Source organism: Loxodonta africana, chromosome 22 (assembly GCF_030014295.1).
Source record: "Loxodonta africana isolate mLoxAfr1 chromosome 22, mLoxAfr1.hap2, whole genome shotgun sequence".
NCBI classification, from domain to species: domain Eukaryota; kingdom Metazoa; phylum Chordata; class Mammalia; order Proboscidea; family Elephantidae; genus Loxodonta; species Loxodonta africana.
In genome coordinates this window covers 27,789,716-27,805,156 of record NC_087363.1, presented here as the reverse complement: position 1 = coordinate 27,805,156, position 15,441 = coordinate 27,789,716, and the positions used below count along the sequence as shown (strand labels likewise).

Here is a 15,441-nt window from a genome sequence, read left to right as displayed (position 1 = left end):
AACCTGTTGCTGTTAAGTCAATTCCGACTGATAGCAACCCTACAGGACAGAGCAGAACTGCCCCATAGGGTTTCCAAGGAAATGGCTGGTGGATTCGAACTGGCGACCCTGTGGTTAGCAGCTGTAGCTCTCTCTTAACCACTACACCACTTGAAAGCTAGGTGCAGTAAATTCCTGTGCTGTCTACGGAATGGCCTGGACAGGCAAAGCAGGATGAATGCATGCAGCCCTCACCTCTTACTGCAGGGTGCTGAAAAGGTAAACATCACCTACTAATGTCTCTCAATCTATGGAAGTCAGCACCAATTTTTACTCAGCGTCTACTGTGTGCTTTGGTGGGTTGCTTTATCTAACCTGTCTGTGTGGTTATCATCATTTTACACTGAGAAGGGGCTGCCACAGACAGGTTCACATTACCTGCTGGAGGTTACTCAGCTAATAAAGGGGCAGACCTGTGAATTAGACACAGGTTTCCTGCCTTGAAAGAATCCTATATTCCTTCCACAACACTGAGATGCCATCATGTCAAAACTATTCAAGCCTGAGGTTTAAAAAGACCCTCTTCCCCAAAAGAAAGGCCCTCACTATTTGATAGTTACTTTTACATCGTTTTCAAAGCTACACTGGAATCTTCTGAAGGGTCTAGGTTAGCGACTGAAGTTTCATTAAGAGTGCCCATCATATTTATGTTATCTATAAACAGAAATTTCTCACTTGCCAGTGGAAACGGGCTTCACAGGAATAAGCTACATACAGGACATAATCGGTACCAATTCTGGAAGGGCAAATTTAAGACTCACAGAGAATGAGTTACCAAATTAAAAAAAAACCAACAGTTGGTTAAGGGCTCCAGGTGGCTTCTGGAAGTCATAGAAGCTGAACAAGAAACAAGGCATCTGCTTCCATAATTAGTATTTGACCAGAGTTATGACCTGACACATCCCATGTAACATGCTGGGAACTCACGTTCATCGACTGTATTTCAATCATGATAACACAGAAACCCATGGGGTCTGAAGATACTAGCGTATGTGGTATTCTCAGAGCAACTAACTGTATCTTCCAAAAGCTAGAGGAGGAGTAATAAGGCAGCAGACTAGCAGTCTGCTCCCACTACAGAAGATCATACAGCTAGGTAGAATATTATTAACTCATATAATCACCAGAAGCAGGGCCACTGGAATCTTTTAGAAATTCTATTATAAAAAGCAAAGCAGGCTATGGCACAAATAAAGATGTTCTCTCTCTCTCTAGTGTGACTATTGGATTCAACTCCAAGACGACCAAAATTATTTTTCTATCTCTAGGAAATGAAGCGGTAACAACACTAGGTAGGAGGTGGTAATATTGTACTATCCAAAAATAAAAGAAGAGAGTGCATTCTGGAACACTTAATAAAAACCAGGCTTGTTGGTGGAGGCGAACATGAACCAAGATCTCGGGCGTCAACGAGCTGCAGGCTGTGGGCAGCGTAAGCCTTTGATGTAACACACAGGGTCACAGCTGGTCAGATGGATGCTTCCTCAGACCCTGGGCAGCCCATACAGCACTCATCTTAAAGCCTATGATGTTTGTGGTCAAACCACAGAAGGATATTCCCTGCAGGGATCCTCTGGGTTTCATTTGAATCTACCTGATTATTTTTTAGTGAAGTAGAGAGAAGTTTAACAGCTTTTTTTTTTTGGTAGACAATTAGCTTCAAGGTAAAATCTACCTGTTGCCCACATTCAGAAATTAGTATTATTTTTGTAGCCTGGACCCACTGTGGTCAGGCCCTGCTGTGGGTGATAAGGGATCTGGGCTGGCTGGGTGCCTTAACCAAACCAGAAAACCAAACTCATTGCCTATAAGTCAATTCCAACTCATGGTGACCACACGTGTTGCAGAGTAAAGCTGTGCTCCATAGAGTTTTCTTGGCTGAAAGCAATCACCAAGCCTTTCTTCTGAGGCACTGCTAGGTAGGTTCAAACCGCCAACCTTTTGGTTTAGTAGCCCAGCGCAAACCATCTGTGCCACCTAGGGACTTTATAAAAAAAAAAAAAACAGAAATCGGAGCTCTCAGAGGTCCAGCCCAACCTAATCTTATCAGCAAAGACATTCCTGCGGGTCAAGTCCTCTCACTCTTCTAGAAAAAGCACAAAGCTGTGCTTTACATGAAAGCCCTTAGCGCTACTCAACACTAAACTACAGTTAATCATTCTTTATGTACCTCAGAACTAAATTCACACACTTCTTGACACTGGTCATAGCACGTTCGACCTTTTTCTTTTTTCCTAAATTTTATTTATTTTGTTGTTGAGAATATATACAGAAAAAAAAAAAAAAAAACCCATTGCCACTGAGTCAATTTGGACTCATAGTGACCCTACAGGACAGAGTAGAACTGCCCCACAGGGTTTCCAGGGAGCGCCTGGCAGATTCGAACTGCCGAACTTTTGGTTAGCAGCCATAGCACTTAACCACTAGGCCACCAGGGTTTCGATACACAGCAAAGCACACACCAATTCAATAGCTTGTACATGTACCATTTAGTGACAGTGATTACATTCTTTGAATTATGCAACCATTGTCACCCTCCTTTTCTGAGTTGTTCCTCCCCATTAACATAAACTCACTGCCCCCTAAGCTTCCTATCTAATCTTTCAAGTTGCTGTTTCAGTTTGATCCCATATAGATAGTTCTTAAAAGAGCATAATTCTCAAGGCAGGCCTTTTTTCACTAGTTAAGCTAGACTATTGTTTGGTTTTAAGACAACTTAAAGGTAATCTCAGGGATCATGTTTAACAATTTGATTACAGGTAACAATGAACTCACTAAGGCTGAGGCGATAAACAAATCCTTCCATCTTCTAAAACCCAAACCCACCCCATTTCCAAAACCTTTCATGGCTGTTCTTAACACAGCCTGAAAACCTGGATGTTTCTGGTCAAACCATGGCTACAGATTGTGATAGGAGAATTGTAAAAATGTCTCAGTGGGCATCTATATGACATGACCTCAAAAAGTTATGCCTTTTAACTGGATATCCATTTGCAAAAAAATGAAACAGGACCTATACCTCACACCATGCACGAAAACTAACTCCAAGTGGATCAAAGACCTAAACATAAAGACTAAAACGATAAAGATCATGGAAGAAAAAATAGGGACAACCTTAGGAGCCCTAATACAAGGCATAAACAATACAAAACATTACCAAAAATGACAAAGAGAAACCAGATAACTGGGAGCTCCGAAAAATCAAACACCTATGCTCATCTAAAGACTTCACCAAAAGAGTAAAAAGACCACCTACAGACTGGGAAAGAATTTTCAGCTATGACATCTCCGACCAGCGCCTGATCTCTAAAATCTATAGGATTTTGTTAAAACTTAACCACAAAAAGACAAACCACCCAATCAAGAAGTGGGCAAAGGATATGAACACGCACTTCACTAAAGAAGATATTCAGGCACCTAACAGATACATGAGAAAATGCTCTCGATCATTAGCCATTAGAGAAATGCAAATTAAAACTACGATGAGATTCCATCTCACTCCAGCAAGGCTGGCATTAATCCAAAAAACACAAAATAATAAATGTTGGAGAGGCTGCGGAGAGATTGGAACTCTTATACACTGCTGGTGGGAATGTAAAATGGTACAACCACTTTGGAAATCTATCTGGCGTTTTCTTAAAAAGTTAGAAATAGAACTACCATACAACCCAGAAATCCCACTCCTCGGAATATACCCTAGAGAAATAAGAGCCTTCACACGAACAGATATACGCACACCCATGTTTATTGCAGCTCTGTTTACAATAGCAAAAAGCTAGAAGCAACCAAGGTGTCCATCAACGGATGAATGGTTAAATGAATTGTGGTATATTCACACAATGGAATACTACCCATCGATAAAGAACAGTGATGAATCGGTGAAACACTTCATGACATGGAGGAACCTGGCAGGCATTATGCTGAGCGAAATTAGTCAGAGGCGAAAGGACAAATATTGTATAAGACCACTATTATAAGATCTTGAGAAATAGTATAAACTGAGAAAAACACACACTTTTGTGGTTATGAGGTGGGGGAGGGAGGGAGGGTGGGAGAGGGTTATTTACTGATTAGTTAGTAGATAAGAACTACTTTAGGTGAAGGGAAGGACAATACTTAATACACGGAAGGTCAGCTCAACTGGACTGGACCAAAAGCAAAGAAGTTTCCGGGAGAAACTGAATGCTTCAAAGGTCAGCGGAGCAAGGGTGGGGGTTTGGGGACTATGGCTTAAGGGGACTTCTAAGTCAATTGGCAAAATAATTCTATTATGAAAACATTCTGCATCCCACTTTGAAATGTGGCGTCTGGGGTCCTAAATGCTAACAAGCAGCCATCTAAGATGCATCAGTTGGTCTCAACCCACCTGGATCAAAGGAGAATGAACAACACCAAGGTCACACGATAACTATGAGCCCAAGAGACAGAAAGGGCCACACGAACCAGAGACTTACATCATCCTGAGACCAGAAGAACTGGATGGTGCCCGGCCACAACCAATGACTGCCCTGACAGGGAGCACAACAGAGAACCCCTGAGGGAGCAGGAGAACAGTGGGATGCAGACCCCAAATTCTCATAAAAAGACCAGACTTAATGGTCTGACTGAGACTAGTGGAATCCCGGCGGTCATGGTCCCCAAACCTTCTGTTGGCCCAGGACAGGAACCATTCCTGAAGACAACTCATCAGACATGGAAGGGACTGGACAATGGGTTGGAGAGAAATGATGATAAAGAGTGAGCTACTTGTATCAGGTGGACACTTGAGACTGTGTTGGCATCTCCTGTCTGGAGGGGAGATGGGAGGGTAGAGAGGGTTAGAAACTGGCAAAATTTTCACGAAAGGGGAGACTGGAAGGGCTGACTCATTAGGGGGAGAGTAAGTGGGAGTAAGGAGTAAGGTGTATATAAGCTTATGTGTGACAGACGTTCACTTAAAGCTCAATAAAAATTAAAAGAAAAAAAGTTATGCCTTCTACATAGTCACTGTGAATTAGAAGGGATCTTGAGTCAGGATATGGGTGGTGCTGAGTTTCCTGAGAAGCCAGCTCCCAGTGGGTGCCAAGGGGCATTCCCCAGGCAGTGCCTGTTGGGTAATCCCTTGGGTGGGTCCCCTACTGTCACTTTCAGATGTTTATCAGCCCTACGAAAATAAACATACCATTTCACACTCCCACTTAATATTTCTGCCTGGCTCTGCCTACTTCCCAGAAGTAAATGATAATAAAAACAAGAATGAGAGTTAGCCTTCTGGGCAGAACCCATCCTCAGCACACACCGGAAATGTCCCGGTCCAAGGCCATTTGTCACAACTCTCTCCTCACAGACTCCAGTTCATAGACGAGCCACTCTGGACTGTTCTCATACCTTTTATCTCAAAATCCATATCATTCCCTTCAGGGCCAGGGTGAGGCAAGGCAGGTGTCCAGGGTGCAAAATTTAAGGAGGCACTCCCTTTCAGGGGTTGACCTTGTACTTACAGGACCTTGAGAGTGAGTGCCTCTTTAAGAGTGAGGTACCTAAGTGTCAGTATGTCCTTGAACTTTGCACCCTGGCTATCTCACCTCACCCTGGTCCTGGCCCTGACTCCCCTTCTCTAGGCTCTTGGCATCTCAGTAAATGTTTGAGGAACGATGTTCAACCTAATTCTCGTCAACCTACCTGGGGTTCAGAATGGTCCAGACCACAGGCTCTGGGTCTTGAACTTATTCTGCACCTGACAAGCTGTGTGATGTTAGGCCAGTTCCACAACCTCTCTGAACTTCTAGTTTCTCACCAGTAATTGAAGATAATTTCCACCCCACTTACAGGATTGTAAAAAGGATTAACTGAGATTGTGTAAGTGGGAAGCTTAGTGTAGAGCCTGGCATGTATGTGTGCCCATGGCCTGGGGCTGTTGAGTCAGTAAGAGAGTCTTAGTTATCATTGCTAGTGGTGCTGGGGACATCCTGACTCTCATTGTAGAATCAAGATGTGAGACCTAGAAGATAACCTCCCAATATCTTGATTATTTCATTACTATATTTTGTTCTCATTTTATTTTTTGGATGGCATGTGCTTTCAGTATTGGAATACATGCTTACTAATTGACTGTGTTTAAATTTCTGGTTGGTGATATGGATTTTGAGAAATATGATCTCGAAATACAAGCCACCAATGAGGTGGGCGGCACCATGGCACCACCGGTCTGTGGTATGACAATATACCAATGAGAGCTATATAAATAATTCATTGCAGGCGCCTTTCCATTAGATTACATGGGGAACCTCTGGTTTGCCAAATATGACCCAGAAAAACCAAAACAATCCCATCAGGGCTCCCTAGCTATCACAAAGGAAAGCCATAATTAGTTTTGTCAGCCTTATCCTAGTGAAATAAAGAAAAAAAAGGCAAAAGCGTACAAAACTAACCCATCCAGGAAACATCACCTAATAGAACACTCAACCTATACAACAATGAGGCTCCAACTCTGATCTGCTAAGCTTCACACATTTCACAAGGGACCCACCTTGATGCTAAATGCATTCGGAATGGAATAATGCCTTACCTCTGAGGTTTTTTTCTGAGGTCCAGAGGCATAAAAATTGGCTGGTATAACATTAATCCAACAGTAATGAAAGAGTTAAAAACGACTTAGCACCCTGAACAGGCCTGGGCAGCGTTTAGCTCAGTTGTTCGTGGAATTGCCTTGAGCTGGGGCTGACTCAGTGGAAGCTAATGGCAACAGCAACAGCACCCTGAATGAGAGATCCTGCCTGTTCCTGATCATGCCGAAATGGAACCTCCTGCCAGGTGGCCTGTCATATTGCTTAGTAAGCCACTTCCTGAAACTCTTAGAAGGTTCAGAGGCCAAGTTTCCCAGAAGCCACAAATGAGAAACAGGAAGGGAACCTCACCCCAAGCAGACGACCCAGGAAGGGAGGAAAGCACTGGAAGAAGAGGAGAAAGGAAAGCAAGACTTTACTTACTGCTTTCGTTTTGTGGGCGCTGGACCAGGACCTGGAATTGCAGCCGGAGGATGCCCGGATTTTGGGCATCTTGGTCACAGCCTTGCAGGGAGAGGTTGAAGTTCCCAGCCATGTTCCCAGGCTGCTGGTCCTCCAGCTTAAACACCTCAGGATTGGTGGTGGAGCCTGGGATGTAGTATTCAACTCGCTCCTCCTTCTTTACACAGTTGGAGACGTTGAAGGTGAGGAAAGAGACGCTGGCCCTCAGGTGTGCAGGGACAACAAACTGCCAGGTCATGAGCTCGTCCTCAGGGAAGCCCTCCGGGTAGTTGGCAGACATCAGGATCGCCGAGCCTTCACCCTCAAACATAGACTCAATGATGCACAGTCCTAATGGGCGGGGAACAAACCAGAAGGAACAGGAGGTAATCAGACCCTGTCCTGGTTGTCCATGGCTGAGGGACGGGGGAGTCAGAGAAAAGGTTATGGTGGTTCTCAGATCCTGAGCAATTCTCAGGTCTTATTCCACAGAAGAGCGGAATCTTTCTTTAAGGTACTTAAGTTAAATCATGGCATGGTATATTTACACCCAAAGCAAAGGTTGGTGATAAGGCTACATCAGTGGTGTACGAGTGTTTAATAACCAACTCACTGGAGTAAAAGAAGGCCCTGCTCTGTAGCTTTATGTCAACTGCCAGTACTCTGATTCCAAGCTAACAACACGACGTGACTGAATGTGGAGTTGGGGAGAGATGTGCAGTAATGCACCATTGCAGAGTATCTCCACTCCACAGATACAACAGACATAAATAACCTCAAGAAGCATGTTGCTAGGAGATAGGGGGGCAGGGAAACTAGAGCACTGGAAATAGAACAACCAGAACACAATTAAAGAGAATGTTGACACATTGTGAAAAATGTAACTAAGGTCACTGAACAACTCGTATAGAAACTGTCAAATGGGAACCTAATTGGCTGTACAAACTTTCATTGAAAACACAATCAAATATTATTATATAAAAAAAAATAAAACAGCAAAAAAAAAAAAAAAGCATGTTATTGTCTTCTAGTTGATTTTCGACTCATAGCGACCCAATATGACAGAGTAGAACTGCCCCATAGGGTGTCCTAGGCTCTAATCTTTACGAGAGCTGATGGCCAGGTCTTTTCTTCTGCAGAGCTGCTGGGTGGGTGCAAACTGCCAACTTTTCGGTTTGCAGCTGAGAGCTTAACCATTGCAACACCAGGGCTCCTTTCCAGACACATAGATGACAGTAAAATAATTAGAATGGGATGAGTTCTGAATACTTATTACCTCCTTTGCTTTTAATATAATTTATTTAATTGTAAAGTTATATAATTTTAACGATGGCTCTGGTTAATACCAACTCACAAGATTCCTGAACGTCTAACAATCAGCTCTTGTGACTGACATGACGGAGTCTGAAAGGTGTCAATGGACTCTGGCATACCACTGATGTGGATACAGAAAATGTGGAAGAGACAGAGAACAGGAAAGAGAAACTAGAAACGGTGCAATCAAGGTAGGTCTGCAGAATCAGTCTCATTTCTTCCTTTGCAAGGAAACCTTGCGTGTATGTACGACTAAGAGTGGCCCCCTCATTTGTTCAATACAGAAGGGGGTTCAAACTAGCAATAAGTAAGCCACGCCTCTTACAGTAAAGTAGAATCTTCCTTTAAGGTACTTAGGTCGAATCATACAAAACTGCCAACCCATGACCATTTCTGACCTAAACAATGGTAATTTTGTGCGGCTTCACCGAATCAAACAGCAGGGAGGGACATGGTGTGCTCACGTTTTATAGATGACCGATTTGCAATGCTGAAGCCGGAGACATTTCTCTTGTCGAACCACGGTAGGTGTAATGCCATTTTCACTCCCTCCTGCATCTTGATCCGGGACACAGTGCCATTGCTGCAGAAGGTTCCAATCCTGACTGAGGTGGCATCAATGCGGCCGTTGATGGAGTAAGTGACTCCGTCCGGGCAGCTCTCGCCTGGCCCGATCTGCCTCAGGCGGGGGACAGAGAACTGCAGCTCTAGACCAATGTTCTTAGGAGCCTTGACGTCCCAGATGAAAGTTCTGTTGAGGACGGGCAATGAGGATGTTGAGGGCTGGAGCTGAACCTCCCCAAAAGGACACGGGCCTGACATGCAGTCTGAAACACAGTCACAAAAGCATTTGTGATCACGCTGAAAGATCACCCACCCCATGCTCCTCAGTAGTAGATACTTTACCTGCTGGCGCCCCATCCCCCAACTACTGAGTGTTGGTGGCCAATGGCTGACAGATACATCCTTCTCTGGGGAAGTGCCTCAGATCGGGGGAGCTGCCCTGGCCCAGAAAAGCCTACAAGTTTTGCTATTCCCTCACCTTCACCCCAAGGGGCAGCCGATAACCAATAACTACCTAATATAGGAGTGAAGTAGTGGGCCAGTGAATAAGACGAAGACCCTCAATGGGATGGACTGACACAGTGGCTGCAACAAGGGGCTCAAACATAGCAACGATTGTGAGGGTGGTGCAGAACCAGGCAGTGTTTTGTTCTGTTGTACATAGGGTCATTATGAGTCGGAACCAACTCGACAGCACCAAACAACAACATAGGAGTGAAAAATCCTGGCCTGTTTGCTTCAAGTTACATAACCTGTTGATGCCATTCACACCCAGAGCTCCCTGTGGGATCAGGTTGAGGTAGACTTCACCGAATATCACATCTTTGTTCAGCTTTTTTGCTCTATCCTGTTTCCCTCACTTCTTCAGGGGTTTCTTTTGAGGGCACTGTCTTGATAAATGGCTTCCACGAGAACCCTTGTCTCTGGATCTGAGGGAATGTGACCTCAGAGACCTCCTAATTATCGTGTTTTCCATATTAAATTGCTGGAGCCCAACTGGTGGGCTTCTGATCAGGCTTTTCTGGAAGCCGGAGGGAGAGCATTTTCCATGGAGAGCCCATGCTTTGGAATATCCTACTTCCCCTATTCTAAGACAGTTATGGTTTCACAATTTTTAGGGCATAGTGCCAAGATCCACCTTCTAAAGCTGGTTTTCCCACAATACACTCAATACACGGAGTCTTCTCTGAATGTACAACCCCTTGATGGCTGGAACCCAGTGGCACGGTTATCTTCCTGCCTCGTGGTTTTAACGCTAGTATTTTATTATCACTGCAGTTGATTTTCTCTTTTTAAGGCTAACAATTAATGACATCTTTGATGTACTTCTGGAAACCATGGTGGCATAGTGGTTAAGAGCTACAGCTGCTAACCAAGAGGTTGGCAGTTCGAATCCACTAGGCGCTCCTTGGAAACCCTATAGGGCAGTTCTACTCCGTCCTATAGGATTGCTATGAGTTGGAATTGACTTGACGGCAGTGGGTTTTTTGTTTGTTTGTTTTGATGTACTTTGTTCCCAAGCCTTTCAAAACAGAAAGAACTGTCGCTGTGTGGGAGGAAATCAGAGGAAAGCACATGGAAGAAGGAATAGAAAGCAGGTAACATAACATTGAAGGCTTTTGTTGTCTGCAACAGGGAACTTGCAATTGTTGATGGACTTTGGTCACTGTAATAATAATCTGGTTTTTTTATATCTTTATTACTGCCCTGTTGGGGTGTTTGAAAGTATTGCCAACCTGAAAGGGCCTCATGGGAGAATTTCAGAGACATCTAGGACCTCTGAGCCCAGTCATGCCAAGTTTCTCATTGTTTCTGGTTTGAAATTGAAAAATATTTATTTGATTTGTAAAATAAGATATTGATCTTTATGTTCTAATTAAGCACCACACTATTACTGAATATGAATAAGGAAGACTGAAGAAGAATTGACGCCATTGAATTATGATGTTGGCAAAGAATACTGAACATACATACCATGGACTGCCAGAAGAACAAACAAATCTGTCTTGGAAGAAGTACAGCCAGAACGTTCCTTAAAAGCGAGGATGGTAAGGCTTTGTCTTATGTACTTTGGACATGTTATCACGAAAGACCAATCCTCAGAGGAGGACATCATGCTTGGTAAAGTAGAGGGTCAAGAAAAAGAGGAAGACCCTCAACAGGGTGCGACACAGTGGCTGCAACAACGGGCTCAAACATAGCAACAACTGTGAGGATGGCCAGGACTGGACAGTGTTTCGTTCTGTTGTACATAGGGTCCCTGTGAGTTGGAAGCAACTTGACAGCACCTAACAACAACAACATTATTGGATACTAAAATTTTAACATAATGTCACTAAAAAAATTCTATGCGTAGAAATAATGGATTAAAAATTATTATTATTTTTTAAATATATAGGTAACAAAACATTTGCCATTTCAACAATCCAAATTTCTCATTTTTGCAAAGCAGCCCTGGAATCCGGGTGACTAGTGCCAGCACTTGCAGCATATGGCAACCCTGGGACAAAAGCCCAGCTGTGTTTGGTCAACCTGTGTTCCCACCGATGCACTGCACTGCCTGAGCAATAACACAGGGTTAGATAACGTGGTGACTAATGTGGCTAAAATCAGACTTTGTGTATCATGAAATGTAATACCTATGTTTAGGAACTCATGGAAACTTGGTTAGGTCTATCAAGCCAGCTCTCTCCTAAAGCTGGTCTCGAGGAGCTTTCTGCCCATACCGCCAATGTGCTCAGGTGGCCCCTTCTGGGATCTGTACTCAAGTGGGATCTCTTGACCCTATCAAGACAATGGTTCTCAGTCCTAGGTCCATGCCAGAATCACCTGGAGGGTGTTTAAAAAATAAGCATGCCTGCACCAATCCCCTAGAGAACTAAAAAAAACCTGTTGCCGGCGAGTTGATTCTGACTCATAGCGACCCTATAGGACAGAGCAGAACTGCCCCATAGGGTTTCCAAGGAGAGCCTGGTAGATTCAAACTGCCAACCTTTTGGTTAGCAGTCATAGCTCTTAACCACTACGCCACCAGGGTTTCCATCCCCTAGAGATTCTGATTTAATTCCACACCAAGGACCTGGAGTCAGAAAGCCCCACCTCCCAGCCCCACCTCTGCCCACAGCCTTGTGCTGCTGGGAGATCAGGTTGTGCAAACAAGTTTTAATTTGTTCCTAAGAGCCTTGGTTGGTAGGATGGGCATACAGACAAGCATAGTCAAAATGTCCGCATGCCTCCAAGTCTTCTCCCGTGCACCCTGTCCAGTGAGAAAATTTAAACAACTGAAATGATTCCGATACAGGACTGGGGAAGTGTCATCTCTGCAGGAATTTTTCCCAGCACAGACTTCTAGTTTCATGCACTTTAATGGAACTAACTATTCGAAAAGAGATGAGAACAGAGATGTCAGGCTTTGTCTCCAACTTTTGGAAATCTTATTCAGGAAAGGTTTTAAAAACGAAGGGCAGGCAGAACCCTTGTTATTTTAAAAATTAATACTTTTATATCAGTTTCAAAAAGTGCTGGAATGGGTTTTATATGCAATAAGCTGTGTGTAGCATTCAAGGCTTGAGAGGCTGATGAATTCAAATGCCTGACTTATGAGGTCTGTCATTTGTTTCCTTTTTTCTTTTTCAGTGTGGAAGTTGCTTATGGGTTTAACTAAACGGAAAAGTAATGCATCCTGCAAAAAAAAACAAGACAGTGAAGAATACAAAGAAGACAATGAATGTCACTTGGTCCCCACTACCACCCCTTCCCCATTATAGAAAAATTTAAGGGTAACATTTTGGTGTTTATTCTACTAGTCTTTGAACTACATATGATTATGTGTGCATGACTGTGTATGTGTGTGTGCACGCACATGTGTGTATTTAATAAAGTGGGACTGAACTATACAAACTATTCTCCTATTATAAGCTACAGAGCCCTGGTGGTGCAATGGTTAAGCACTTGGCTGCTAACCCCAAGGTTGGCGGTTTGAACCCACCCAAAGGCTCCACAGGAGAAAGACCTGGTGATCTGCTTCCATAAAGATTACAGCCTAGAAAACCTTATGGGGCAGTTCTAGTCTGTCACATGGGGTCGCTCTGAGTAGAAATCAACTCAATAGCACCCAACAACAACAACAATTATAAGTTGCATTGCTTTTAATGGAACAAAAATATCTTCAGCATCTTTCCATATTGTTATGGATTGAATCGTGTCCCCCCAGAATAAAAAAGTATGTGTTGTAAATTCTAACCCCTATACCTGTGGTTATAATCCCATTTGGGAATGGGTTTTCTTTAGAGGCCATATCAGTGTAGGGTGTGTTTTAAGGCAATCACCTTTGAGATATTAAAAGAGTAGATTAGGCATACAGAAGGAAGCAGAGATGGGGGAAGATAGATGCTTCAACACATGAAGATGACCAGGGAACCAAGGAACAAGGACCTCCCCCAGAGCCAACAGAGACAGAAAGCCTTCTGTTAGAGCTGGCACCCTGAATTCAGACTTCTAGCCTCCTAAACTGTGAGAAAATAAACTTGTTTGTTAAAGCCACCCAGTTGTGGAATTTCTGTTATAGCAGCACTAGATAACTAAGATGGTACTGACAGTGGGGTGCTGTTCTAACAAATACCTACAATGTGGAAGTGGTTTTGGAATTGGGTAACAGGTGGAGGCTGGAAGAGTTTTAAGGTACCTAATAGTAAAAGCCAGGAAACCCTGGTGGTGTAGTGGTTAAGTGCTACGGCTGCTAACCAAAGGGTCAGCAGTTCAAATCCTCCAGGTGCTCCTTGGAATCTCTATGGGGCAGTACTACTCTGTCCTATAGGGCCGCTATGAGTCAGAATCAACTCGATACCCTTGGGTTTTTTTTTTTAATAGTAAAAGCCTAAATTACCTTGAAGAGACTACTGGTAGAATTATGAATGTCAAAGGCTGTTCTGGTGAGGGCTCAGAAGGAAGTGAGGAGAACTACAGAGATAGTCTCTATTGTCATACAGAATACATATGGCGCCATCAAGAGAATGTTTAAAAATGAAGGGCATTAAATATGTTTCTGGTGTGGCTTTAAAAAAAAAAATGATGAGCATGTGATTGGACGATAGAAGAGGGCGATGCTTTTTCTGCAGTGGCTAAGAACTTGTCTGAATTATGTTCAAATGTTTGGTTGAAGATAGAACTTGTAAGTAATGAACTTGGATATTTGGCTGACAAGATTTCTAAGCAAGATGCGTGGTTTCTCCCTGTTGCTTACAGTAAAATGCGAGAGGAAAGAGATGGACTTAAAAATGAACTGTGCAAAATGAAAACAAAACTTAAAGATTTGGAAGATTCTTTTGTATAAATTAAGGACATGTATCCTAGAATATTCACCAAGGACGTGGCTACACAATCTTTTGGCAAAGAGATTAAGCCTGTGAGTGCTAGATCTAACCAACCACCACAGTAGAAAATGCATCAATTTAGACCAAAAGGGAAAGAGAAAGAATGAAAGGAAAGAACGCTGTCTACCTCTTGGAATTCTACAGGCAACAAACAGATCAAAGGAGCTACATTTTTTGTCCCCCAAGAAAAGAAAAAGACCATCCCTGGAGTGGCTTGGAGATGAGTAGAACTGTTGGAAGGAGCACAGGAAGTGGGGCCTTCTGGGTTTCAATGGGTGGGGTCATGGACTCCTGGATCTCAAAGGGTGGGGCCTCAGTCTCCTAGGTTTCAAAGAGTAGGATCTTTGCCAACTCAGTTTCAGAGTGTGGTGCTGACATTTAGGTGTGCTGGGGCATGGGGCCAGATCCACTGCCCAAAGCTGATGGGGCAAATCTGCCATGCCTAAGGGGCAGAAGAAGAGGGGCCTGCTGGGGCCAAGGGGTGGGATTGCCACACAGATGGACTAGGAGAAGGGGGCTTCCTAAAAATGAGGCAACACAGTTGCCATCCCAGAGGGCCTAGAAGGCAGAGCTGAAGCCAGGACTGAGGGGCCTCCACCAGAATCCAAAGGATGTGGCCAACACCCAGAGTCTGGAGGGTAGGGCCACTTGCCAGATGTTCCCAGAGAACAAAAGATTATTTTCAAGCCTTGAGAGCTAATGTAATTTGTTCTGCTGGGTTTTGGCCTTGCTTGGTGCCTGTTATTCCTTCTTTCCCTCCAATTTCTTCCATTTGCAATAGAAATGCCTACATTCTGTCTGTCTTTGAGGGTCAAAGGTTGGAATGTTATGGATTGAATTATGTCCCCCCAAAATATGTATTGTAAATCCTAACCTCTATGCCTGTGATTATAATCCTATTTGGGAATGGCTTGTCTTTGTTATGTTAATAGGCAGGATTAGTACAGGGTGTATCTTGAGTCGATCTCTTTTGAGACATAAATGAGGTTAAAAGAGCAAGGAGAAGAGAGATGGGGGTATGATAGATGCCAAGACACATGGAGATCTTCAAGGAACCAGGAAACAGAAGCTGAAGAGACAAGGATCTTCCTCCAGAGAGAACACAGAGCGAAGGCCTTCCCCTTTAGCCGACACTCTGAATTCAGACTTTTAGCCTCCTAAACTGT

General features: G+C 43.6%; 1 protein-coding gene across 1 annotated transcript in view; it reads right to left on the bottom strand.

Annotated features, from left to right (window-relative positions):
* The window catches only part of CDCP1 (CUB domain containing protein 1), a 74,683-nt gene that overhangs the window by 23,431 nt on the left and 35,811 nt on the right, over positions 1 to 15,441 (bottom strand). The window contains exons 3-4 of the mRNA XM_023547803.2: positions 8,804 to 9,166; positions 7,008 to 7,376 (exon numbers count right to left, since the gene is read on the bottom strand). Coding sequence (XP_023403571.1) covers positions 7,008 to 7,376; positions 8,804 to 9,166 — 732 coding nt within the window. The remainder of the gene's footprint in view (positions 1 to 7,007; positions 7,377 to 8,803; positions 9,167 to 15,441) is intronic.